General features: G+C 59.8%; 3 protein-coding genes and 1 pseudogene across 3 annotated transcripts in view; 2 read left to right on the forward strand and 2 right to left on the reverse strand.

The window, feature by feature from the left end:
• The window catches only part of LRCH4 (leucine-rich repeats and calponin homology (CH) domain containing 4), a 28703-nt gene extending 18356 nt beyond the window's left edge, over window positions 1-10347 (forward strand). Inside the window, exons 3-19 of the mRNA XM_011985685.1 lie at window positions 2521-2665; window positions 2813-2939; window positions 3099-3204; window positions 5627-5763; window positions 5902-6014; window positions 6152-6251; window positions 6498-6588; window positions 6664-6740; window positions 6846-6907; window positions 7015-7131; window positions 7250-7318; window positions 7396-7499; window positions 7624-7707; window positions 8072-8157; window positions 8387-8524; window positions 8613-8690; window positions 9090-10347. Of these exons, the coding sequence (XP_011841075.1) occupies window positions 2521-2665; window positions 2813-2939; window positions 3099-3204; window positions 5627-5763; window positions 5902-6014; window positions 6152-6251; window positions 6498-6588; window positions 6664-6740; window positions 6846-6907; window positions 7015-7131; window positions 7250-7318; window positions 7396-7499; window positions 7624-7707; window positions 8072-8157; window positions 8387-8524; window positions 8613-8690; window positions 9090-9287 (1832 nt within the window). The 3' untranslated portion in view covers window positions 9288-10347. The remainder of the gene's footprint in view (window positions 1-2520; window positions 2666-2812; window positions 2940-3098; window positions 3205-5626; window positions 5764-5901; window positions 6015-6151; window positions 6252-6497; window positions 6589-6663; window positions 6741-6845; window positions 6908-7014; window positions 7132-7249; window positions 7319-7395; window positions 7500-7623; window positions 7708-8071; window positions 8158-8386; window positions 8525-8612; window positions 8691-9089) is intronic.
• Window positions 10348-10460: 113 nt separating this feature from the next.
• Window positions 10461-12168, forward strand: SAP25 (Sin3A-associated protein, 25kDa). Its single transcript, XM_011985680.1, has 6 exons — window positions 10461-10786; window positions 10983-11086; window positions 11169-11275; window positions 11368-11521; window positions 11630-11727; window positions 11810-12168. Exons 1-6 carry the CDS (start codon window positions 10641-10643, stop codon window positions 12107-12109), a joined length of 909 nt encoding a protein of 302 aa, XP_011841070.1. The 5' UTR covers window positions 10461-10640; the 3' UTR covers window positions 12110-12168.
• A 1881-nt stretch (window positions 12169-14049) lies between these two features.
• LOC105543745 lies at window positions 14050-18216 on the reverse strand (annotated as a pseudogene).
• A 993-nt stretch (window positions 18217-19209) lies between these two features.
• Window positions 19210-23344, reverse strand: part of AGFG2 (ArfGAP with FG repeats 2) — a 26939-nt gene continuing 22804 nt past the window's right edge. The window contains exons 7-12 of the mRNA XM_011985686.1: window positions 22098-22218; window positions 21797-21879; window positions 21560-21643; window positions 20539-20667; window positions 20197-20282; window positions 19210-19550 (exon numbers count right to left, since the gene is read on the reverse strand). Of these exons, the coding sequence (XP_011841076.1) occupies window positions 19491-19550; window positions 20197-20282; window positions 20539-20667; window positions 21560-21643; window positions 21797-21879; window positions 22098-22218 (563 nt within the window). The 3' untranslated portion in view covers window positions 19210-19490. The remainder of the gene's footprint in view (window positions 19551-20196; window positions 20283-20538; window positions 20668-21559; window positions 21644-21796; window positions 21880-22097; window positions 22219-23344) is intronic.

Below are 23344 nucleotides of genomic sequence, written 5' to 3' on the forward strand. Positions count from 1 at the left end.
CCTTGGGCCGGCAGCTGGGGGTGGGGATCAGGATCAGGGAGGACTGCATTCCCGAAGCCTCACCCCAGCCCAGGCCTCCTCCTCTCATGGGCAAGGTGGGGGACCGGAGCTGGAGGAAAGTGCATATTTCTCCCTAAGCAGGTGCCCGCTCGCTTGGGAACACTCAGGCCAGCACTGGCACACGCCCTCTCCCCTCTTCTGGGGAGAACCAGTCGAAACCTCCCCACTGATCTCGCCTGCTCTGCAACTCGTGAGATCAGGAATGATGAGTGAGCTCCAGGAGCCATTCCTGCCCCTTACAGCCCGATTCCCTCCCACCCCCACCTAACCCCACGCTCCAGATTGACCTCAGCAGCTGTGTGACTCTCACTGTCTGTTCCCTTCCCCTCCCCCTTGGTTGTTTTTTGACAAAGACCAAATGTTATTCTTTACTTCCTTAGGCTGTCTCTGCCTGTGTGGACTCTTGGGGAAAACTACCCGGAGCTCCCCGGCTCCTCCCAGCTCCCAACCCCTGCCCCCTCCTCCCCCAGCATTCCGGCTCAGGGTGCAGCCACGCTCCTGTGAGCTTGGGGGCGAAAATCCCGGTTTCCTGAGAACCCTCCTCTGCCCCACTCTCCACACAGGAATCCTCAGTCCTTCCAGGGCCCAGGTTCTAGGCCAAGTGGGGTCCCTCTTGTCCAGAACTCTCTCCTCTGTACCCTCTCCCCAAGCAGGGTGCTTACAGGCTGGGGCAGAAAGGGGAAGTGACAAAAACATAAGAGTTGCCCATACCCTGCCCTCCATCTCTCCTCGCCCTCCAAGCAGACGAAAAGCATCAGTGCCTTGCTGCCCGGACTGCCTTGAGCCTTTCCCTCTTGTCTCCCATCTCTTTCTGAGTGTCTTACTTGTGTGGTCCCTATGTCTTGGGTCCCTGATCTCCCTTGGACTAGGCTCCCTGGGGTGATAGTAAGAAGAATCCTGAGGTGGCGGGGAGGGGCCGTCTTGCAAAAGAGAAGTGCAGCTCATTCTCTCCCAGACCACATCCTGTGCCCCCTGTGCCCTGCCTCCTGCCTGAACTCCCTTCCGCTCCTAGCTTTTGTCCCCGCCACCGCCTACCCCATCAGAACTCTGAGAACTCGGTCTCCACCCCCTTCGTCCACATGCACACACACAAACACATTTGCCGACACAGAGAAAGCGGGCAGGTGGAGGCGAGGCTAGGAGAGGCAGATGCCGTCCCCCACCCTCTCCAGAACGGTTATCTCCCAGGCCAGGGCTTCTGTCTGTGTACCAGGGCTGGGCAGAGAGGAAGAGAGAGGGGTCCCGGGGCATCAGGCTGTCATCCACCATGGTAAACACGGGGCCTACGAGGGACAGAACCTGACTTATTATTTCTACTTCGTTTCCTGTCACAAGACTCATTTCCTTGGGGGATATACCCTGCTTCTCCTCTGCTCTGCTTGCTTTTGCTGGCCTGCCTCTCCCTGAGAAGGGCCCTCGGAGAAGCTCACCAGGTCTGTGGCCTGGGACTCCCCTTTGCGGGCCCTGGGCCCCTCCCAGGACAGGCTGGGCTGAGGAAACAGAAAGGCAGGCTTCTCCAGGTCTAAGCCGTTAGTGGCTCCATGCTAGAGGGAATCCCAAGGCTGCCAGCCTCCGCATAGCAAGGCGGTGCTCCAGATAAGAGGGCAATAGTAGACCCCAGCCCCCTCCCACACTCTCCACCCTCGCCATGCCTGAGATGCTCACACAGTTGCCGATCTCTTGAAGTCTGTCAGTAAGAGAGGAAGCAGAACGGGGCTGCTAGGGCTGGCAGAGGGTAGTAAGGATGCCTGCCCCGGGCCAGGGGAGCCCAGATGGGAGGGACCTGGGAACTCCAGCTCCCATCTCCAACCAGGGCTTCTTGCCCTTCCCTCCCAGCCCTTGGGAATCGGTAACTTTGTAGTTCTTTGGACCTGGCTTGTTGGTCCTTGGGGCTGGCAAAAATCTCGTTCGGTGTCGGGGACTTAATCTCTAGAACCGAGATAGAGTGACCTGTGGTTTCTCCCCTGTTGAAAACACACTGGAGTAGGGAAGAAGGGCCCCGAGGAGGAATGGGCTCTCCCTGCAGGTTGCCCCAGGGGTTTCCCATATTCCCTCCGGGAGCCCCCCAGCCCCTCACTTTACTGTTTTCCCATGATCACCGACCCCGCCTCTGACCTTCTGTTCACCTCACCTGGCATCTCCGAACAGGAACCACAGGAGTTAGAGACTCCAGCTGCTCTCCAGGATAGCCCTCCATTGACATTGCAGCATTCCCCAACCCCCAAGTCTGAGGCTTCTCCAGCCCAGTGACGCAAAGGCCTTTGCCTTCCCTTTACCATTCTGGTCACGCCTGGAATGTGCTCCCATTGGCTTTGTTATCTCTCCCGGGAGGCCACACTGATGGCTTTGAATCTTTAGGTGTGGACGTTAGGGAGTGGGCAGCCGGCTATAGAGGGGATTCAAGGTCCTGTGCGGGGCTGGGCCTTTCCACAACTCTCCCCTGACACCTGCTTTCCCTAGACCTGTCCCGGAACCGGTTTCCCGAGGTGCCTGAGGCGGCGTGCCAGCTGGTGTCCCTGGAGGGCCTGAGCCTCTACCACAATTGCCTGAGATGCCTGAACCCAGCCTTGGGGAATCTCACAGCCCTCACCTACCTCAACCTCAGGTAGGGAGGCCGAGCCAGGGTCGTGTGGGAGCGTGTCCTTCTCAGTTTCAAGTACTACTGAGTAACCCTCGCGGTGACCCTGAGAGGATGGCAGTGCTGGGATGCCATGCCTGGGGAGCCAGCCCGCTGCCTTTCTCCCTTCCACAGCCGAAACCAGCTGTCATTGCTGCCACCCTACATCTGCCAGCTGCCCCTGAGGGTCCTCATCGTCAGCAACAACAAGCTGGGAGCCCTGCCCCCTGATATCGGCACCCTGGGAAGCCTGCGACAGCTTGTGAGGATGGGGACAGGGCCAGGAAAGGGACCCCTGAGCCAGGCAGCAGGGACCTTCTAGGGGGAGGTTGAGGAGGGCCTGGAGCAAAGACAGAGACAGGAGGGTGGGTTCTGCTGGGCCTGGTCTCATGGCCCCTTCCCACTGCCTTCCTGATACCAGGACGTGAGCAGCAACGAGCTCCAGTCCCTGCCTGTGGAGCTGTGTGGCCTCTCTTCCCTGCGGGACCTCAATGTCCGGAGGAACCAGCTCAGTACACTGCCCGAAGGTGAGGAGAACGAAGAACTGGAGAGGAGGTGTTTGTGTGTGCATCCCAGTCGGCTCAGGCTGCGGTAACAAAAACACTGCAGACCGGGTGGCTTATACATGGCAGGCATTCATTTCTCACAGTTCTGGAAGTTGAAGTTCAGGATCTGGGTGCTTCCACGGTCAGCTTCTGGCGGGGCGCTTTTCCTGGCTGCAGACTGCCGGCTCCTCGTGGTACTCCCCGATGGCGGAGAGTAGAGACAGCCTTCTGGGGCCTCTGATAAAGGAGCACAAATCTCACTGATGAGAGCTCCACTGATGATCACAATTCCTTCCCTAAGGCCTCGCTTCCTAATCCCATCACTTTGGGGGTTAGGATTTCAGCAGAGGACTTTTTGGGGGACACATTCAGGCCGTAACAGTGTATGTGCTTTGAAAAAGTTACAGGCCAGGAATCTTCAGAGGAGAATTACACTTTCATTGCCCAGGCTTTTGCAGTATATAAAACAAACTATAAACAATCTGATTTGATCTTGACCTAGCAACCCTCTGAGGCTGGCAGGGCACAGATGAGCAGCTCTGTTAGAAATATGGACACAGGCACAGAAGGGGAGCTGGTGGGTGCATCAGCTCCAGGTAGACTGGCAAAGTCAGAAGCGGCCTTCAAGGTCACCCAGCAGCCCTGCTCACCCCAGCAGGGGCTCTCAAACACCTGAGTCAGGGGATGCTCTGCCACTCTGCCCGGAGATGCTGGGGCCAGTGCCAGGGCCCAAGGGGCCGATTTAATGAGCTCGCTATGATGCCACTCCAAAGCAGGCATGCCTTTTCAGCAGGCAGCAGCATATGTTTGTGTCTGTGTGTGTTGTGTGTGTTGTTTATGTTTTGTGTGTGTCTGTGTTTGTGCATGTGTTGTGTGTCTGTATGTTGTGTGTGTTTATGTCTGTGTTGTGTGTGTTGTGTGTTATGTCTTTGTGCGTGTGTGTGTGTGTGTTGTGTGTGTGTCTGTTGTTTGTGTCTGTGTGTGGTTGTCTCTGTGTATGTGTGTGTGTTGTGTGTGTTTATGTCTGTGTTGTGTGTGTTGTGTCTGTATGTGGTGTGTGTGTGTGTGTGTGTGTGTGTGTGTGTGTGTGTGTGTGTAGGATTCCTGTGTTTTAGGTTGGAACCAGGTAGATGCGGGTGATGTGACTAAGATCTGGGGCCATCTCTTAGGGATTTAATGGCTTCATGAGGGGAGACAAAGAGTCATAGGGAAGTTACGTGGGCAGGTTCCCCTGACGGGGGCTAGAGGGAGGTGGCACTGGACTCTGCTTGGGGGGCCTGGGGAAAACTTCACCAGAGGTGCAGGTGCAGTGGGAGCCGGACATTGAAGGAGAATTCCCCACCCTTCTGCATCCCAGCAGAGGACCCAGCATGTGCAAAGCATGGGGTTAGGAAGGTGAGCCCCGTGTGGCAGGAAGGCCTGTGCCATGCTCGAGTGTGAACTTGGTTTTGAAGAACAAGGAGGGAGTGAGGTGGTCATCCACTTTCCCTGTCTCCCCACTCCTTGACCCTTTCTGCACCTGCCCTCTTCCTTCCCAGTCAAAAGAGGTAGGAAGGGCTCCCTCTGGGCCATAAAAAGAAATCCCAGCAAGATGCCCCGGGGACAGAGGCAAAAGCAATGAGTTCCATGAATCTGGGATGTCTGGAAAGATCCACCGAGGTGGTGACGCTTGAGCTGAACCTTGAAAGATGTGTGGATGGGGAAAATGGAGTTCTCCCAACTGAGCAAATAGCACCTGGGAAGGCTCAGAAGCCAAGGGCCCGGAGGGGTGGGCAGTGAGGTGGGAAACGTGCGTGGAGCCAGGTCATGGAAGCCTTGCTCGTGCTGGGTTAGGGAGCTATGGTTTTTATTCTGTGCCTAGGGCCACCATGAATCCAGACCGTGCCTTTTTAAGATGAGCAAAAGGCATCTTTCCCTGTGGGCAGGCAGTGCTTCACGCAGGGTGCAGTGCTGGGCCCATGCTGGGAAGAGGGGACTCCCGGGCAGGCACAACCCGCTCAACATCGGCAGCCCTGGCTGCATGTCACGGGAGGTGTTTGAGCAGGGTTTGTGTCTTGTGCTGATCATTTGAAAATGGAGGGTGGGTTTGAGTGTGGAGTGGGCAGGCGAGGAGACGAGGAGGGACAGACAGGGCTGGGCGGGACCTGACGTCCGGATGGGCCTTCCTGGGGAGGCTAAGCCAATGTCCGGATGCGCCCTCTCAGGGAAGCTTGCTTAGACTATGGACCAGAATCGTGTGGAAAGAGGAGCAGGGAGGTTGTTCCGGGGAATGACTTGAGCCACCCAGGGGAGAGGCTGTGCTAGGCCCAGGGTGACTGGCCAGCTGGAGCCAAGGGCAAGGGAGTGAGCGTGAGGCCCCAGGCCTGAGCACGCTCCTGACTTTTCCCTTGCCCACCCGCTCCAGAGCTGGGGGACCTCCCTCTGGTCCGCCTGGATTTCTCCTGTAACCGCGTCTCCCGCATCCCGGTCTCCTTCTGCCGCCTCAGGCACCTGCAGGTCATTCTGCTGGACAGCAACCCCCTGCAGAGCCCGCCTGCCCAGGTGAGGCGAGGGCCCAGGGGGCCACAGGGACAGGGGTGTGGCTGGGCAGGAGTGGGGTTGGTCCCCTTGAGCAGCCGAGCAGGATCCGGGGAGCTGCCTTCCCTGCCAGCTGCCCAGCGTGTGCTGCCCCGCACACAGGTCTGCCTGAAGGGGAAACTTCACATCTTCAAGTACTTGTCCACAGAAGCTGGGCAGCGTGGGTCAGCCCTGGGGGACCTGGCCCCTTCTCGGCCCCCGAGTTTCAGTCCCTGGTAAGTCCTAGGTGGGGAGCAAGGAAGCCCTGGGATACTGAATGCCCCTTCCTGGCCCCAGGTACCCCCTGCTTTCTGGGAGGATTGGGGGCTGCTGTCCAGCATCAGGCTGACCAGATCTCCCTGGCTGGCCCCAGCCCTGCAGAGGATCTGTTTCCGGGACATCGGTATGATGGCGGGCTGGACTCAGGCTTCCACAGCGTTGATAGTGGCAGCAAGAGGTGGTCTGGAAATGAGGTAAGGGCGTCCTGTCCATGGGAAATTGGGGGTGTCAGCCCTGGGAGAGGACCTCTGAACTGGGGACCTCCAAATTGCAGGGTACCAGGCAGAGGCTGGAGCTGTCCTCTTCCTTCCCTCTGCCCAGCATCCCAGGGAGGGGCTGACTCAGCAAAGACCCCGAGCTTAGTCCCACACAGGACCCCCCAGGCCCCAAGCCCCCATGTGCAGAGGGGCCATCTCCCATCTCTGCCTCTGCCTTTACAGTCAACAGATGAATTTTCAGAGCTGTCATTCCGGATCTCAGAGCTGGCCCGGGAGCCCCGGGGACCCAGAGAACGCAGGGAGGACGGCTCAGGTGAGTAGCAGGGCTGGCTGGGAGCTGGGCTGGACCAGGGTCCCCACTCACTTGCTGACATGCTGGCCTCCCCAGCGGACGGAGACCCTGAGCAGATTGACTTCATCGACAGCCACGTCCCGGGGGAGGATGAAGAGCGAGGCACTGTGGAGGTGAGAGCCCAGCTGTGCCTCTCCCAAGGGAGGGGAGCTAGAGCAGGGGACAAGGCAGGCATGGGCACAGGCCTGCTCTCAGCTGCTCTGCTGTTCTCTTCTTAGGAGCAGCGACCACCCGAATTAAGCCCCGGGGCAGGGGACAGGGAGAGGGCACCAAGCAGCAGGTATCCCAAGCCCTGAAACCGACGCCACTGCCTGATCCTCCCACTCCCCAGCCCCCTCCTTCCCTGACCCCAGGGTCTGCCCCTCTCACCCTGTCTTGGTCCCTCAGGCGGGAGGAGCCGGCAGGGGAGGAGCGGCGGCGCCCGGACACCTTGCAGCTGTGGCAGGAGCGGGAACGGCGGCAGCAGCAGCAGAGTGGGGCATGGGGGCCCCCCAGGAAGGACAGGTGGGACCCAGGGCCGCCCGGGGCTGTTGCCAGACACTGAGCCCTGGAAATGGGGCCACCGAGCCCCGCTAAGCCGTTCTGCCTCGGGGCTAGCTGACCCCACCTCTCCTTGTTCCAGCCTCTTGAAGTCAGGGCTCAGGTCTGCTGCGGGAGGAGCCACCGCCATGTCCACTCAAGCCACGCACAAGTAGGTTTCCTGCCAGCATCCGGTCCCCACTCCTCTTCCCATGACCATCCCTCTAACTGCCTTCTGTCTCTCCTCAGCGGCCCGCCTAAGTCCAGTGCCTCCCAAGCAGGAGCTACAGTGGGGCAGGGAGCCCCCGCCCCTGCCCCCGCCTCCCAAGAGCCCCTTCCCATAGCTGGACCAGGTGGGACAGGGACTTTGGGAGGAGGATGGGGCCTGTGTTGGTGAGGGCTGGTTGGGAGAGAGGGACACAGAGGGGATGCCTGTCTCACCTGTCCCTGTTGCTGTGTCCCTGGTTCTGGCCCCAGCAACAGCACCTGCTCCGAGGCCACTTGGCTCCATTCAGAGACCAAACAGCTTCCTCTTCCGTTCCTCCTCTCAGAGTGGCTCAGGTGGGTGTCCCGCCCTCCCCAGTGCTGACCCAGTGCTTGCCAGCAGCAACTGCTACATCACCCTTCTGCCCTGGGAGCCCTCTGGGTCTGTTGTACCTTTGTGTTGAAAATTCCACAAATAAGCTGGGTGTGGTGGCTCACACCTGTAATTGCAGCACTTTAGGAGGCCAAGGTGGGAGGATCGCTTGAGCCCAGGAATTCAAGACCAGCCTGGGCAACATAGCGAGACCCCATCTCCATGAAAAAGAAAAAGAAAATCCCACAAGCAGAGAGGCAGGAGGTGTGGGTGCCAGGCCACTGGGACCCAGCTACAGAGTCAGTGGTGAGCAGTGGAGGCGGCCCCATGCCCCGCTTTTTCTCCTAGGCCCTTCCTCACCAGACTCTGTCCTGAGACCTCGGCGGTCCCCCCAGATTCCAGATGAGAAGGACTTAATGACTCAGCTGCGCCAGGTGAGCAGAGCTGGGAGCTGTGTGGGCAGGGACCTGGGCCGGGCACCTCCTTGTGTTGCTGTCCTTGGGACCAGCCTCCCTCCACATCCTCTGTGCCCACTCTGGCACCTCCCCTGAGGACAGAAGGGGACAGGCACAAGTTCCCTGCTGGCCCTGAGCCCCCCACTCTCCCTGCCTCCCAGATACCTCTCCTTCCCTGACCCCTGCTCTATGTGGTCTACACTCCCAGGTCCTTGAGTCCCGGCTGCAGCGGCCCCTGCCCGAGGACCTGGCCGAGGCTCTGGCCAGCGGGGTCATCCTGTGCCAACTGGCCAACCAGCTACGGCCGCGCTCCGTGCCCTTCATCCATGTGCCCTCTCCTGCTGTGGTCAGCTGGGGCCAGGGAAGAGGTGGGGGATGGGCTGGGGCACCTGTGGCCTCTCCCTTACCACATTTTCTTCCTTCACCCACCCCAGCCAAAACTCAGTGCCCTCAAGGCTCGGAAGAATGTGGAGAGTTTCCTAGAAGCCTGTCGAAAAATGGGAGTGCCTGAGGTATGGGGGCTGCTTTCTAAAGAGTGGTGGCATGCCGGGCTCAGCCAGCGTGTGCCATGGATGGCAGGCTTCCATTCGCAGCGGGTGTCTGCTCTCAGATGAAGGCACAGGCTGCCCCTGCCCTGCCCGGCATGCCCCCTGCCCTGCATGTCACCTGTCCTACACGTCCCCTGCCCTGCAGGCCCCATCTTGTCTTGCATGTCACCTGCTTCGCACGCCCCCTGCCCTGCATGTTGCCTGTCCTGCACTCCCGCTGCCCTGCACTCCCCCTGCCCGGCACGTCGGCATGTGGGCGTGGTTCTGGCCCCAGCACGTGAGGGCAGGGGTGGGAGGGACTGTCCTGCTGCTGCTGCTGATATCTGTCCCTTGTCCTTGTCCATCTGCTCTCCTCTCCCCCAGGCTGACCTGTGCTCGCCCTCGGATCTCCTCCAGGGCACTGCCCGGGGGCTGCGGACCGTGCTGGAGGCCGTGAAGCGGGTGGGGGGCAAGGCCCTACCGCCCCTCTGGCCCCCCTCTGGTCTGGGCGGCTTCGTCATCTTCTACGTGGTCCTCATGCTGCTGCTCTATGTCTCCTACACTCGGCTCCTGCGTTCCTAGGACCCGAAATCAGCTCTCCCTTACCCCTTTCCCTCCCCCCTTCTATTTATAAGGCCCCTGCTCCACCCGACCCCACCTGCGGTGCCTTCAGCCCCGACCAAAGACACTAGTGCACCCCCTTCACAGACACTGACCTCAGAGGCCCCACTCTGGTGCCCCCAGACCCTGGGCCCCCAGCCTCTGGCCTCCCTCCGGTAGCCCCATGAGTCCCCACCTCTCAGTGCTGACGGTGCCTTCATGTCCCCGCCGGCCCTGCCCCTGCCCTCTGCCCCGTGAGGGGTGGCAGGAGCTAGAGTCTCCCCCTTCCTCCTGTGCCCTCCCCTTCCCCCGCAACGGCTGCTATGCGGGGGCTAAATTATCTCTATTTTGTAGAGAGGATCTATATTTGTAGGGGTGTGGGGCCCAGGCCGGGTCCCTGTCTCTGTGTATAAACTGTACAGACTGTGACCGCCTTGCCTGTGTGTGTGTAAGTGTGCGCGCATCTGCTCCGCGTGGCGGTGGCTGTGGCCATGGCTCTGTGCCCACCAGCATCGCCCTTCTGAGGTGCCAGCCTCTCATGCTCTCGGAGCCTCCGCCTCCCCCCGTGTCATCTCCCTTCTGTTATCGCTGACAGCTTTCTTGCGTCTCATTTGTCACCGAGCCCTGAGCGCATAGTGATGCTCGGGTCTGCCCCCGACCCCCTGCCACAGGCCGGAAGCCACGGGGGGCCCCCTGGGGAAGCTAACCCGGCCCCTTCCCCCAGGAGTCACTGTGCCAGCCCCACCACATCCTGGAAGAGGAGGGGGCCCCGGGAAGGGGCCTCCCCTACATCGCTGCTGTCGTCCACGCCCTGCTGGACCGGCCTTAGGGGTGAAGGTGGGGGCAGGGCCCACCCCGCCCGGGACCCCGGGAGCAGAAGACGCGCCTGGGCTCCACGCTCTGAGACAAGCACTCGGTGAGGGCGGCCTGGGCCTGGGCCCCCTTGGCCTGCGTGCCTGGCTGCCTCTGGGACCGAGGGTCTGGGTGGAAGGACCACGGGTGTCGCAGGTGTCGCGTCAGCTGCAATAAACAGAAGCCAGAAGCCCTCTGGGTGGCCCTCAGGTGTAACTGTGTCTGAGAGCACGCGCGTCGCGGGATTGTGGGGGGGCCTCTGTATCCGGAATTCACCGCCCGGTCGCCAGGGGGCGCCCGCGGGAGCCCGGCGGGGGCACGCGCCACGTGGCCGGGAGACGCACAGGGCGCCGGCGTCGCCGCGAGGCTTCTAGGGTGGGTTCGCCAGGAGGGCTGGTTCGCGCCGCGCGGTAGAGGGAGGCTGAGCGGGCCGGGCCGGGCGGCGGGGACACTGCGGCGCAGCCCTGCGCTCCGGAACGCGGAATGTTGCCCTGGTCGCCGCCACGGTGGGGCGCGGGCCCGGAGGAGGCGCCCGAGGGACTAGGCCTTGTGGCGGGCAAGGACCAGGGCGAGCCCTGGAGCTCCGGAGCGGACGCCCCCAGGGATCTGGGGACATCCCCATGGGACAGGTGAGGGGCTCTGCCGGAGCCGCGGGGGGACAACGACTGGGGACCTCCATGCCTTCACTACGCCCTCTGCGGAGGTTTCTCCATTGTCCTTGCCGGAGTTTGGGTCCCTCGGCCTCCCTTGCACCAGGCACCCTTGGGCTCCAGGGGAAGGTGCGTGGGGGCGGTGTAACTGCAGCCTCAGTCCCTGCCCCTCCAGCCGACGGCCCCCATCCCGTAGCCCTTCCTGGACCCGGAGAGAGCAGCTGCCGCTGCCCCACCGCCTGCCAGGCCCAGCCACTGAGCAGCCCCCCGGAGCCCCAGGTAGGACGGGTCCTGCTGCCTCTACTACCGCCAAGAGCCTCTCTGACTCTGAGCCTGTTTTAATCCCCAAGTGTCCCCCCAGCTCCCCGTTCCCCCCAGGTGGCCTGGGAGGTGGACCCCTCAAGGATGACTCCACTAGCGCCCTGGGACCCCAAGTACGAAGCGAAAGCGGGCCCTCAGCCAGTGTGGGTGAGTTGAGGGCAAACCTGTGGGGCTGGCTGGGGTGTTCAGGGAGCTGCGGGGTGGCCTGAGGCTCCAGTGGTCTGTCCTCCTCACCCTAGGGGGCCAACTGTAGCTCAGGAGCCTCGTTCTCAGGCCGGACGCTGTGTCACCCCTCGTTCTGGCCGCTGTATGAAGCAGCCTCGGGCAGGGGTCTCAGGCCCGTGGCCCCTGCCACAGGGCATTGGAATGGACAGCAGGCGCACCCAGATGCAGGTACCTCCCTTGGTCCTCTGGGGGTGCAAGGCTGCCCCAACTCCTCCCGGAACCAGTGCCCAGGGGTGGGAGCCCACAGCCTGCCACCCCAGTGGTGTTTCCTTCTAGGGTTCCCGGTGATGTGCTGTGAAGATGTCTTCCTCTCGGACCCTCTGCTGCCCCAGGGGCAGCGTGTCCCCCTGTACCTGTCCAAGGCCCCCCAGCAGGTGAGAGCTCTTCCCCCTCCCTGGCCTTACCCCAGCCTCCAGGCGTGCCTGGCAGGAAACACATCCCATTCTCTCTCCTCAGGTGATGGGCTCCCTGAAACTGCTGCCGCCGCCCCCCATTATGTCTGCCTGGGTCCTCCCCCGCCTGTCACCCTCCCGGGGCCCCTCCACCGCCTGGCTCAGTGGGCCGGAGCTGATCGCTCTCACTGGCCTACTGCAGATGAGCCAGGGGGAACCCAGGCCCAGCTCCTCCGTGGCTGCCACGCCCCCTGCTGGCCCCCCAGACCCTACCTCTGACCCACCAAGCCCCTGTGGTAGCCCCAGCAGTTCTCAGCGTGCTGACCTCTCTCTTCCACAGACCCCAGACACCCATTGTCCATAGCCTTCTCGGGGCAGAATGGGCTGGTTGTGTTGACAATAAAGCAGTGTTGGTTTGCAAAACAGGCTCCGTGTGGCTGGGAGCAGAGTAGGGCATAGAGGCAGGAATGGGGTCTCTTTCTGTCCCACTACAGATCATCCCCTGCTGTGTTAGGTGGAGGACGGGGGTGTCCATGACCTAAGGCGTTTCTGGGCTGACCAGACAGAGCCCCTTTAATGAGTGAGTGGGTGGTCTGCATGGCAGTGCAGAGCTGAATTTATAGGAAACAAGGAGCCATAAACTGCCAGGTGGGGGAGTAAGTAGGGGCACCTCACTTTTAGGGGGCACTAGCGGTAAGATCCCTGGTGCTCCCACACCTCTTGTGCTGGGGCTCCCGGAGTTCAGTTCTGGGCTGGGTGGGGTAGTTGTTTGGCTCAGAGGAGACACAGAACGCACTGCAGGTGTGTGGGGGAGGGTGCCGGTCCACATGAATGTCACCATTGGCAGAAAGGTGGCCCCGCCACAGCCGACCTGAGACTCTAGAGATTCTTGCACGAACTCTGCAGAGAAACAGAGGATCAGGGCTTCAGCTGAGAAAGCCCAGAAGTGTGTAGTTTTGGTGGTTTGGGCGGGGATGGGTTCTAGAATTTTCTCCCATAAAATAGCCCAACTTCTTGGAGAACCTCCTACTCAAGACTTAGGTGCCACAGCTGGAAGGGACAGAGCGGGCAGAGACCCCAGCTTGTTGCCCTGCAGGTCACTTGTCCGAGGTGGCATCTGGGTCTTAAAGCCTCTCCCGTGGTGGGGGGTTAGGAGGCAGGGTGGGGGGCATTACAATACCACTCCCTCCTATCCCTGCCTCAACCACCCCCCAATCAGTCAGCAGTAGAGAGCTGCCTGGGTCTCAGGTCTCCTCACCGGCGCCTCCGGGGAGTTCTAGAACTCAATGCCTGTGTAGCTACGCCGGCGGAGCGTGCAGGCCCTGGGGACGTCACCAAGTGCCCCCAGAGAAAGGACCAGGTCCAGGTCAACATAGCTGAGGCAGCTTGTCAGGGGCTCTGGCCTGGCGGTGACTGTTCGGAGGCTCTCGGGCGGATAACTTGATGCACACTTCCTCCCCAGCCAGCTCCAAGGGGGCCAGGAGCAGCGCTGAGCCCTTACCCGTCCCCAGCCAGCCCCCACATCGTGATGGGCGCTCCTTGGCCTGGGTCCAGGCTCCTGAGCCCAGACTTGTAGGAATGGTCCCCATGGGCTCGTAGTCACTCCCCACGCCCTTGGTTATGTAGCCCCCACCCTGCCCCTTGGGGTAGGAGGCTGCTGCACCCAGCCTTGCCAAGGTCTTAAAGGGCTGCTTGCTCGATCCCCTCTCGCAGACACCCCTGATGGCTCAGGCCACTTGACTGGGCCGCAGAAGCTGGGGTCTCAGGGATAGGGAGTCTGAAGATGCTCATAGGAGGGTCCCTGAGCGCCTGGGCCTCATTGTGCCCGGAGAACTTTTTTTTTTTCTTTTTTTGAGACGGAGTCTAGCTCTGTTACCCAGGAGTACAGTGGCTGATCTTGGCTCACTGCAACCTCCGATACCCTGGTTCAAGCGATTCTCCTGCCTCAGCCTCCTGAGTAGCTGGGATTACAGACATGTGCCACCACGCCCGGCTAATTTTTGTATTTTTAGTAGAGATGGGGTTTCACCATGTTGGCCAGGCTGGTCTCGAACTCCTGACCTCAGGCGATCCTGACCTCAGGCGATACGCCCGCGTTGGCCTCCCAAAGTAATGGGATTACAGGCGTGAGCTACCGCGCCGGGTCTGTGCCGGGAAAACTCTAAACATGCAAACCCTTTAATGTTTGAACTTTCGGTGACCTGGGGCAGGGGCGAGCCACGGAGAAACCACAGCCACAAGGCCCCGGGGTCCCCCGCAACCCAGGGCTCGGGCGGCACCGCGCGCCTCGAGCAGGGCGTTGTATCACGCCTGCTGCTCCACCTCGCCTGCCGCCGCCACGCGCAGGCTGTTGTCGTGGGTGTAGAGGAGGATCAGGTGGTGCTGGCGCGTCTGCGCGCTTGTTGATGGTGCACGCGCCCGCCAGGCTTAGGCTGAGCTGGGGCCGCGCTCTGCCCGCCCGAAACTTCTGATCGCTCTCAGAAGACTCGGGACGCGGCGGGTCTGCGCGCAGGTGGCGGCAGAGTCGCACGTCTGCAGGGCAGGCCCAGGGCAGCGGCTGGCTGAGGGGCATGGCGGCCATTCCCGGCTCTCCCCGGGGCCGCCGCTCGTGGGCTTCATTCAGGGCCGAAGGCAATAAAGTGACTGCAGGAGAGGCAGAGATGGCTGGGTCTCGTGTCCTGAGCGCGGGGAGAGGCCAGCAGGGGTGGGGGTGAGTTGGTGAACTCGGGCAGGGAGTCCAGCGTCTTGATGTCCAGCGTCTCTCCTGGGCTCCTGACTGGAAGTTTGGGGCAAGGGCTCTGCGCACAGCGAGTGTCCCAGTGGCTGCTGCCCGTGGCCTGGGCTCCCCACTACCTCCCTCCCTCAGCCGACCGCTCCTGAGCCCCCACCCCACGGGACGAATCCTCACGTCGCCCGGGCGCTGGAATTTGAGTAGGGAAGTCCAAGAGAGGCGGTCTCGACGCCAAGACTGAGCCTTTACAGGGGCAGGGAGCGTGGGGGCGTCTCTACCGATCAGCTGACTGCGGTCCGGACACGTCGTCCGGGCAACCGAGAAAGCCTCCGTGTGAGGCCAGTGTGATCGGACTTGTGGCAGCGGTGGTGGCGCTGGCGATTAGAGGGCGGTGGAGCGGGGCCTCCACGCACCCTGCCGGCTCCTGCCGCGCCCCCCTCGGCCTATAGGTGTCCTTCCTGTGTGTAACCCCTTCCCATCCAGGAGTGGTTTTGTGCCTTTCCAAGTAACCCAAGGAGCCACCATCACTGAGCACTAGGCTGGATTATGTCTGAGCTGGAGATTCAGTTTCTTGAGGGTTGGGGGTGATAGGAGGTGACTTGGAATAAGTAGGTTCAGGGGGTAGTCCCTGTGCACAGACCATACCCGCTGGAACCCAGTCAGGTGGCCACTGAAGGAGACCTCGGAGGAAGAGGCCATCTCTCAGGAAGACCCCCTCGGGCTGCCCCATTGCTCTGGGTCCCTCCTCACCACCATTGCCCAAAAATGCCACCCCAGGACCACCTGAAGGCTCTGACTATGGATGTGTGGACTTCCTGGTGGAGGTACCCTTTGCTTCTTGAAAAAATTGCGATTGGGCTGGGGACTGGACATTTTTGCACTCAGTTCTGATCCAAGGACCACTGACCACCCCCCCCCAGGGGGATGGGGGTGAAGGTGCACAAGACAAACCAGCAGGTGACACCTGGCGGGAACTTAGAGGACCCTGAGATATCACCCAAGGCGACTAAGGTGCCTAAAGGGGGAAGCTGAGAGTCAGGGAGGAGAGGCCAACGTGCAGCCCCCATAAAGATGGCGTTCAGGGAGGAGCTCCCTCAGGCAAGGGACAAGATATGACAAAGACATAACAAGAGAACAGAAGCAAGGACCCAGACCTAGTGCAAGGGCCAGGGCAGCCTGAGCAGGGCGGGCAGGGCTTCCCACCATGCTTCCTGCTTCCTGGGGAAGGGGCCCCACGTGAGTGGGAATATGGGAGACAAGTGCTGTGTACATGGAGCTGGGGTCCTCGCACACCTATTCCAAGGTCACACTGAGAAGGAGATGCAGGGAACCGACCAGCACCCAGCCAGCATGCAGGCTTGCTCCAGGTGACCCCTGGTAAGCCAAAGCCCCACTGGGGTGCAGGAGAGGCTCACAGCACAGGCGGTGTGGTGTGGGGCGGTGGGGGGGGGGGCATGGGGCGGGGCTTGGCAACTGCCCAGTGGTAGGTGTTGGCCACAGAGAGGCGATGGCTCCATAAATGGCCACCAAAACTGGACTGTGTTCAAGGCCATAGCCCCACATGGCCAAGGGCCTTGATACAGGCACCATGTGCAAAGGGGCAGGGTCACAAAAGACATGTGCATGCCCCTCCCCCTCCCAGTCCTGCTGCTGCCTCAAGGAGGCCACCAAAGGGCCCCTGTCCCTGCTGCACTCCTGGCCCAGGAGCCTTTTTTACTCCCTGAGACTTGAAGATACCTGAGGAAGATCTCTTTATACCTTCCCCTTCCCATTCCCCATCAACCAGCTCCCCCTGCAGCACCCTTCCTTATGAAATCACAGCTGCTATGACAGTGACCAGCTCCAAACCACCCTGTCACTGAACCTTGGGTGCTAGGTGATGCATGGGCAGGAAAGGCAGGAAGAGCAGGGATCTGAGGGTCTGGTGTCTGGGCAAGCCTCAGGGGTGGGGTGGGTGCTGATAAATGCCAGGTGATCAATGCCAGGTGATCGGACCCACTGAGTACCAGGACAAGCCTGGAGTCACGCAACTGGCCTACATCAGTTGCCTTGGCAACACACTGCCCTTGGCCCTTCGCTGAAAATATTTCAGCTGGTAGCCCTGGTAACTTGAGTGGCTCCCCAGGGACAGGAAGTGGCAGAACCTCAGCTCTGCCTCTCCCAACCTCAAGGGTACACTTTTCATCCGTCAGGGACGGGGCACTGCGTTCTCAGCCCCTATGGAGGAATATTATGGAGTTGGGGGAATCCACAGGGAAGAGACTAGGCTGTTCCAGCGTGCCCTTCCTTCCTCAGCCTGAGGCCTTGCTCCTCTGTGGAAGGCAACACAGGGACAGAGCCACACCTTCAGCCCCTACCCTCAGCCCTGCTCCCATCTCCTGGCCCGCAGGTCTGACCTGTAAGCTCCAATGTGGAGACACTTGGGGGCTGACTCCTGCTTCCTCACACATGGGGATGGCCCACAGGTGCCTGGCTGAATGCTGGGGCCATGCTAGAGGACTGCTGTCAGCAGAGCACGGTCAGAAGACTGGTGTGAGCCCAGGCAAGCCACTGTAGCCCCGTGGTGTGTGCAGTGGGTTTGAATCTGCAGCTACCAGGCAATGTTTTCTCCATTTCCTCTCAGGCCAGGCCTTTCTCCATTCTTTGCTACTCTCCAGGAGAGGCGGCTCATTGTGCTGGAGCCTGAGTTGCTGAGGCTGCCCCAGCCAAGGAGGGCAGCTCCTAGTGTCAGCCTGTGCCCAGAGAACCCTGGGGCCTGAGGCTGACCTGGCGTTAACTTCTTACTGCTCATCCAGCTCTGGCAGCGAGCAGGCTGGAGTCCTTGTGGGCTGGAGGGGAGGGAGTCTGCAGGGAGGACCCGGGTCTGGACCCAGACAGTGAAGAGATGCCGGGACACAGTATGGGGTGACAGAAGCGGGGGAAAGCCCTTCGGTTTAGCCTCAGTTCCAAACCTCGGTGCTCCTGGCATAAGGCAAGGGTGATGGAAGCTGGTGGGGGAAGAACAGAAAGGCTCCTCCCCCTAATACACCATAACAGATTCCAGCTGCCCTCCCTCCAGCTCTAAGCAGAAAGGAAAGAACTGGTAAGAGTATTAGGTAGAGGGACACAGAAATAATCTAGGGTGGCAAAGAGGGGAGAAAGAGAAGAGATGGAATAAGCAAAGGTCAGGGAGCGAAGCGGGAGACTACCCAGGAGACAGAAGGAGGGCAGAGGCTGGGAGAAGAACAGGAACAGAAAAGATGGGTCCTGATTTTTGGAAAAGACAGGGATGCCAAGCCCGGCCTAGAAAATAGCAGCAGCTAGAGGTATTTCCAGAAAAATCTTCAAAGTAAATACACCAGTCACCCAATTCCCATATCTCTTTGCTGCTCTCTGTGGAAGACCCAGACAAATCCCAAGAATGAACGGCCACGGGGCCAGGGCAATGGTGGAAAGGGAGGGGCCTCTCCTGGCCTCGGGCCAAACAGCAAGGCGGCCTCTGCCCAGCCAGGTGAGGTGTTTGCCACCCACCCCCTGACCAGGTCTGTCTTGTCAGCACAAATAGCCCAGACACCACGGCTGTTGCCACAACATCCCCAGGTGGAAAGAGCCTGGGGCAGAGAATGTCCCAGACCCAGGAGGGGCCTACTTCCACCTCCACGTTGGCACCAACCTCCTTTGCCCACCCTGACCCCAAGTGGGCATTCCCCTCACATCAAACAAACTCCAGTCCCTGGCAGTGGCGGCCCCTCTCCCGCCATGCTGCTTCTCGTTGCTAATGCAGGACTCTTGTTTAGACAGGGACCAGCTGTGCCCTGTCTCTGGCCAATGGCAGCATCATCACTGGCCCGGGCAGTCCAGCCCAGCAGAGCCAGGTCAAGGATCAGTCATGTTGACTGACCTGCAACCCTTCAAAGTGCCCTGAAGCAAACCACGAGAGCCATTTTCTCTTTCGTTCAAATGCAGTTCTTTTCTAACACTGCCTGCAATGAGCTTTGGTGCAGAGATTTGGGGATGGGGAGGCACATGGAGAAAAAAAAAAAAAGACCAGGCAATTGCACAAAGCCTTTCCCTGGAAAACCCAGGCTCTGGGAATGGTGGGGGTCAGGACACATAGCTGCCCCCCTCCAGCCCTGGAGCTCCGGCTTTGATGGTCGAGGCACAGTTGGGGATTCATCCCATTCCCCACATATGAGAGCAGTCTGGGAGCGGGAGATCGGCTGGGTGTGTGTATATATGTATGTGCATATAGATAGATCTATTTATATATAATAGGCTATATTAGAAAATCCTCTCTATGTATAAATATAAAACACTGGTATCCAAACATGACACCAACAGCTAACTAAAGTGCTTGACAGGAGCTGGGCCCGGGTGAGCTCAAAGGTAAACCGCTCATCCTGGGCGCTGGGGAAGCAAAACAATGGGGGACCCCTTCAGCAGGGGGTGCTGCAGGAGGAAAGTATGTGCTGGCCAAGCTGGGCCACCAAGAGCACTTGGGCCACCTGGGCCTTCTGGCTCCCGGGACTGTCTGGTCACTGCCCCGTCAACACTGTGCCTCGTGTTTCCCCTACCTTCCCCACTGCACTCCCATCCACGAGGAGCACAGCGCTGGCGAGCTGGGCCAAGGGAAGAGCTGTTCCCACGGGGTAAGGCTGGCCAGTCTGTGCTCGCAATGTCCTTCACCCACAGGGCTGGGAGTGGGGGAGCACTGTGCAGTGAGAGCAGGGGAGCAGGGAGCTGTCCTAACTGATCATTTGAAAAAAATCCCTCCCCTCAACTATCACTCCTCCAGGCCAGGCCCTGCCCGCACTCCTCCTGGGCTTCCTGCCTGGGTGGGGGTGGGACGAGGGAGGGGAGCAGAGGTTTTGTGGAATCTGAGGACAGCCACCTTTCACCTGTAGGCCCCAAGCAAAGCATTAGCACCTCCACCATCCCCAAGGCCCATAGAAACGCCCACAGGTAAGTGGTCACCAGAGCTCTAGGGAGCAGAGGGCCCCAGAAGGCAGGGAAGAGGTCCCCCAAAAACACAGTGCTACAAGAAGGGGTTGGTGGTTGGAGGCTTGGAGGCGAATGGGCTTGATGAAGGTCCAGTCTGGAAAGAAAGAACAACACATTTTCCAGTTAGGGGAGAGGAGCTGGAAGCTTAGAAGAAAGGCAGCCAGGAGTCCTTTCTCCTGAAAAATCGCTATGCTGAGGGCAGTGGGAAAGTGAGGGAGAAGAGGCCAGGCGTGGTGGCTCATACCTGTAATCCCAGCACTTTGACAGGCTGAGGTGGGCTGATCACCTGAGGTCAGGAGTTCAAGACCAGCCTGGCCACCATGGGAAAACCCTATCTCTACTAAAAATACAAAAATTAGCCAGGTGTGGTGGTGCACACCTGTAGTCCCTGCTACTCGGGAGGCTGAGGCAGGAGAATTGCTTGAACTTAGGAAGTGGAAGTTGCAGTGAGCCGAGATTGGGCCACTGAAGTCAAGCCTGGGAGACAGAGCAAGACTATCTTAAAAAAAAAAAAAAAAAAAAGGAAAGTGAGGGAGAAGGGAGCCAAGGACAGGGATGGAATGGCATGGGAGATGCCAGCGCCCAGAAGAGCTGAGGCCCAAGCTCAGCCCTGGCTTGGACAACGCAGACCTTCACGAGGAAGGGGCGCAGGGGCCACCTCACATCAGCCTCTTCTGGAAGGATTGTCCCAGAGGGAAAGCCCACTCACCGTACCACAGCACCCCTGCTGGGGTACTCACCATGAAGGGGTTGGTGGAGATCCCAACTGGCTGGCTCAGTGGCCTCTGCCCCAACTTGGCTGATCCTAAGTCCCCGAAGGAAGAGCCTGGGGGGCGAGAGCAGTCACTCAGCTGACACCAGCCCACCTTCCTGCAGGCAGACAGCAAGGGAGGCCCTCCTAAACTGGGGGAGTAAGGGAAGGGAGCAGTGGAAGTACCCGGGCAGGTCTGGCGCTTCCCTGGTCCCCCCCTGCTGGTCAGAAACAGCACTGCATGGGCTCTGATGAGGTCGGAGGGACAACTAACTGATCTCTATGCAGAGACTGGACGGGGTGAAAGGGGTTGTCCATTTGCAGCTCTTACCATTCTGCTGCTGAGCCAGCGGGGTCTGCGGGGGGAACAGCGGTGCTGGGAAGGAGCTGGCAAAGGCCCCGGTGGGTGGCACTGCCTGGGGGAAGCCAGGCCCAGCACTGCTCATCCCAAAGCCTGGCCCTATGAAGTGAGAAATGAGAGGTTCGGGTGAACTTCTGGAAGGTGGGCTGGAGAACTGTTTTTCCTAAGTCCCTCCAAGATGGGAAAATGGGATATAGTTTTTTCCTGACATGAGAAGTGAGGGACCCAGCAGAAATACCCTGAACCAGCCATGGAACTCTTCTGCTTCTCACACCACCAAACAACCCTGCCCTCTCCCTGCCCAGGGGTGCGTGGCAGGGAGGGCATAGTGGTTCCAGGCACGGGCATGGTGCAGGACTGGGCTAGCCTCCCACTACCTGCTAAACTGCAAAAACGGTGCAAAGTTCTAACGCTGTCTGTGCCTTAGTTCTCTCATCTCTAAAATGGGGACAGTCCGTCTCCTAGGGCTGCTGTGAAGATTAAATCAGGGCCACCACACAGCTCTGCTGCATTCACTCTTATTCCTCTCTCCCCGGCCTCGAGGCTTCAGCCAGCATGAGTCTGAAGGGAGAGCAGCAGAGGCTGGGGAGGGCTGGGGTGAGAGGAGACCACAGGCCTGGAACTGATGGAAGCAGGGAACAGCGTGAGTGTTTCAGGTGGCTTAATCTTCGGGGCACAGAAGAGACTGGGGCTGGGTGCCCAAAGGGACACTGCCGAGGGCTGGAGACAGGAGAATCGTTGCCACTGTTGGTCAACTTTAAAACAGTCTTCAGTGTGGTCTCCGGTAAGTAGTTGCCTGTGTGCTTCTAATTCTAAACTCTGGCTCTGTGACCTGGGTGCTAGGTGGCCTGGCACCGTGTGGGCAGGGGAAGAACCAGGCTGTCTGCTTCTCCCGACAGCGTGAGACAAAGGGTTAAGTGAGAGACTGCAGGGTAATGTGAGCCCTGGGAGTCTCAGACGGTCAGGACAAGGGACTGTGCTGGAGGCTTACCTGGCGCCAAGCCATTGGGCTGGAATGGGTTGGTGGAAGGCAGTGGGGGCTGGGCGGCGGGAGCTGCAAAAGGGTTGGTGAAGGCTGCCCAGGTGGAATGGGGAGCAGAGGGAGAGAGAGATGGTTACTTTTTTTCTCACTTGCTTCATCCTGTGATGCCTAAGCATTCCTCTCAATCTATCCCCTTCCCACCCTGTCCAGAGTCCCCTCCCCTGGGTCTCCACAGGCAGGACTCACCTCCAAAGGCCAGCCCTGTGCTGCTGCTGCTGCCCATCGTGACAGACTGGAGTGGGGGGACCTGGCCGGCCATCCCGAAAAGGCTGCGACACGGGGAGAGAGAAGTCATGCACAGCTGCCAGGGCCAAGCAAACCTGAGTGAGGGGCCAGGAGATGCCAACCCACCTTGCTCTTCAGGGTGAGTGAGGGAGAGGAAGGGAAGGGAGAACCGCCAGGAGATGCTGATGGGGCTGGGAGGAGCAAGGCCAGGCTTCGGGCGGCTCTCCTGCCCTAGAGCAGACTGCCCACTGTCCATACCTACCTGCTAGGAACACCTGCAGTGGGCACCCCGGGTCCCAGGAAGCTGCCCACGTCTGTGAGGCTGTTTGGCTGACTGGTGGGTGCCAGTGGAACGGCACCAAATGGAGTCCCCTGGCTGCTCCCTGGGCAGTTGTGGAAAATACAACAGGGATAGCTGAGGTGAGACAGAGCGGGAGGGGCAGGAGAGGAGATGGAGATGGCGGTGGTGATGGATTGGAGTCGTGGCATGACAGGCGCCCACTGGGTTCTCTGAGCCAGCCCATTTTCCCCGGGACCACCCAGTTCAGGAGGTCTTGTCTCCCACCAAGAGTTCTGGGCAAGGTGACAGCCCAGTCCTTCTCCATGTCCCCTGCGCTCAAAGCTGCGCTGCGGAGAGGAAAGCAGCTCGTCCCTGGGTCAGGCTGTTCTCCTCCTGCTCCCATTTGGCTTTCATGTCCCACTTTTCCCTCAAGAGATGGAAAAGCCTGTCCTTTCCTCAAACCCGCCTTTCCATTTATCAGAACGTGGCAGGGAGGGGCAGGCAGAGGTACCATGGAGGACAGTAAGTCCCATCACACTCAGGAGGCTCCTGGCCTGTGTAGCCTCCAGCCGTCAGCACTATCTCTTCCCCATGTAGCTGCTGCCTCTCAGGAGGCCACCCCAATGCCCTGAGCCTGGACGCTCTGCTCATGGCGCCAGCCCCGCTGCTGGGTTCTCCTGCCCTCTCTCCTCTTCACAGCCAAAAAGAAAAAGCACAGAGGGCAAGGCCCACATGGACATCTTACAAAACAGCCGAGGGCCAAGAGTCCTGAAAATTCCAGGCAATCTTGTCTCAGGGAAAGAGGTGGAGTCCCTGTCATTTTAAGAGAGCCTCCTCTTTGCGCATCACAGTCTCCTCTCTATCTTGGGACCCTATTGACCACACTGGGCTGCTGTGAATGTAAAAGAAGAGTCCAGATGGAAAAAAGCTTTATTGACAGGACGCGGTGGTTCGTGCCTATAATCCCAATACTTTCAGAGGCCGAGGAGAGCAGATTACTTGAGGTCAGGAGTTCGAGACCACCCTTGGCAACATGGCGAAACCGTCTCTACTAAAAATACAAAAATTAGCTGGGCATGGTGGCAGGCGCCTGTAATCCCAGCTACTTCAGAGGCTGAGGCAGGAGAATCACTCCAACCCAGGAAGCAGAGGTTGCAGTGAGCTGAGATCACACCACTGCACCCCAGCCTGGGTAGCAAGAGCAAAACTCCCTCTCAAAAAAAAAAAAA

Source organism: Mandrillus leucophaeus, unplaced genomic scaffold, assembly GCF_000951045.1.
Source record: "Mandrillus leucophaeus isolate KB7577 unplaced genomic scaffold, Mleu.le_1.0 Scaffold29, whole genome shotgun sequence".
Lineage (NCBI taxonomy): Eukaryota > Metazoa > Chordata > Mammalia > Primates > Cercopithecidae > Mandrillus > Mandrillus leucophaeus.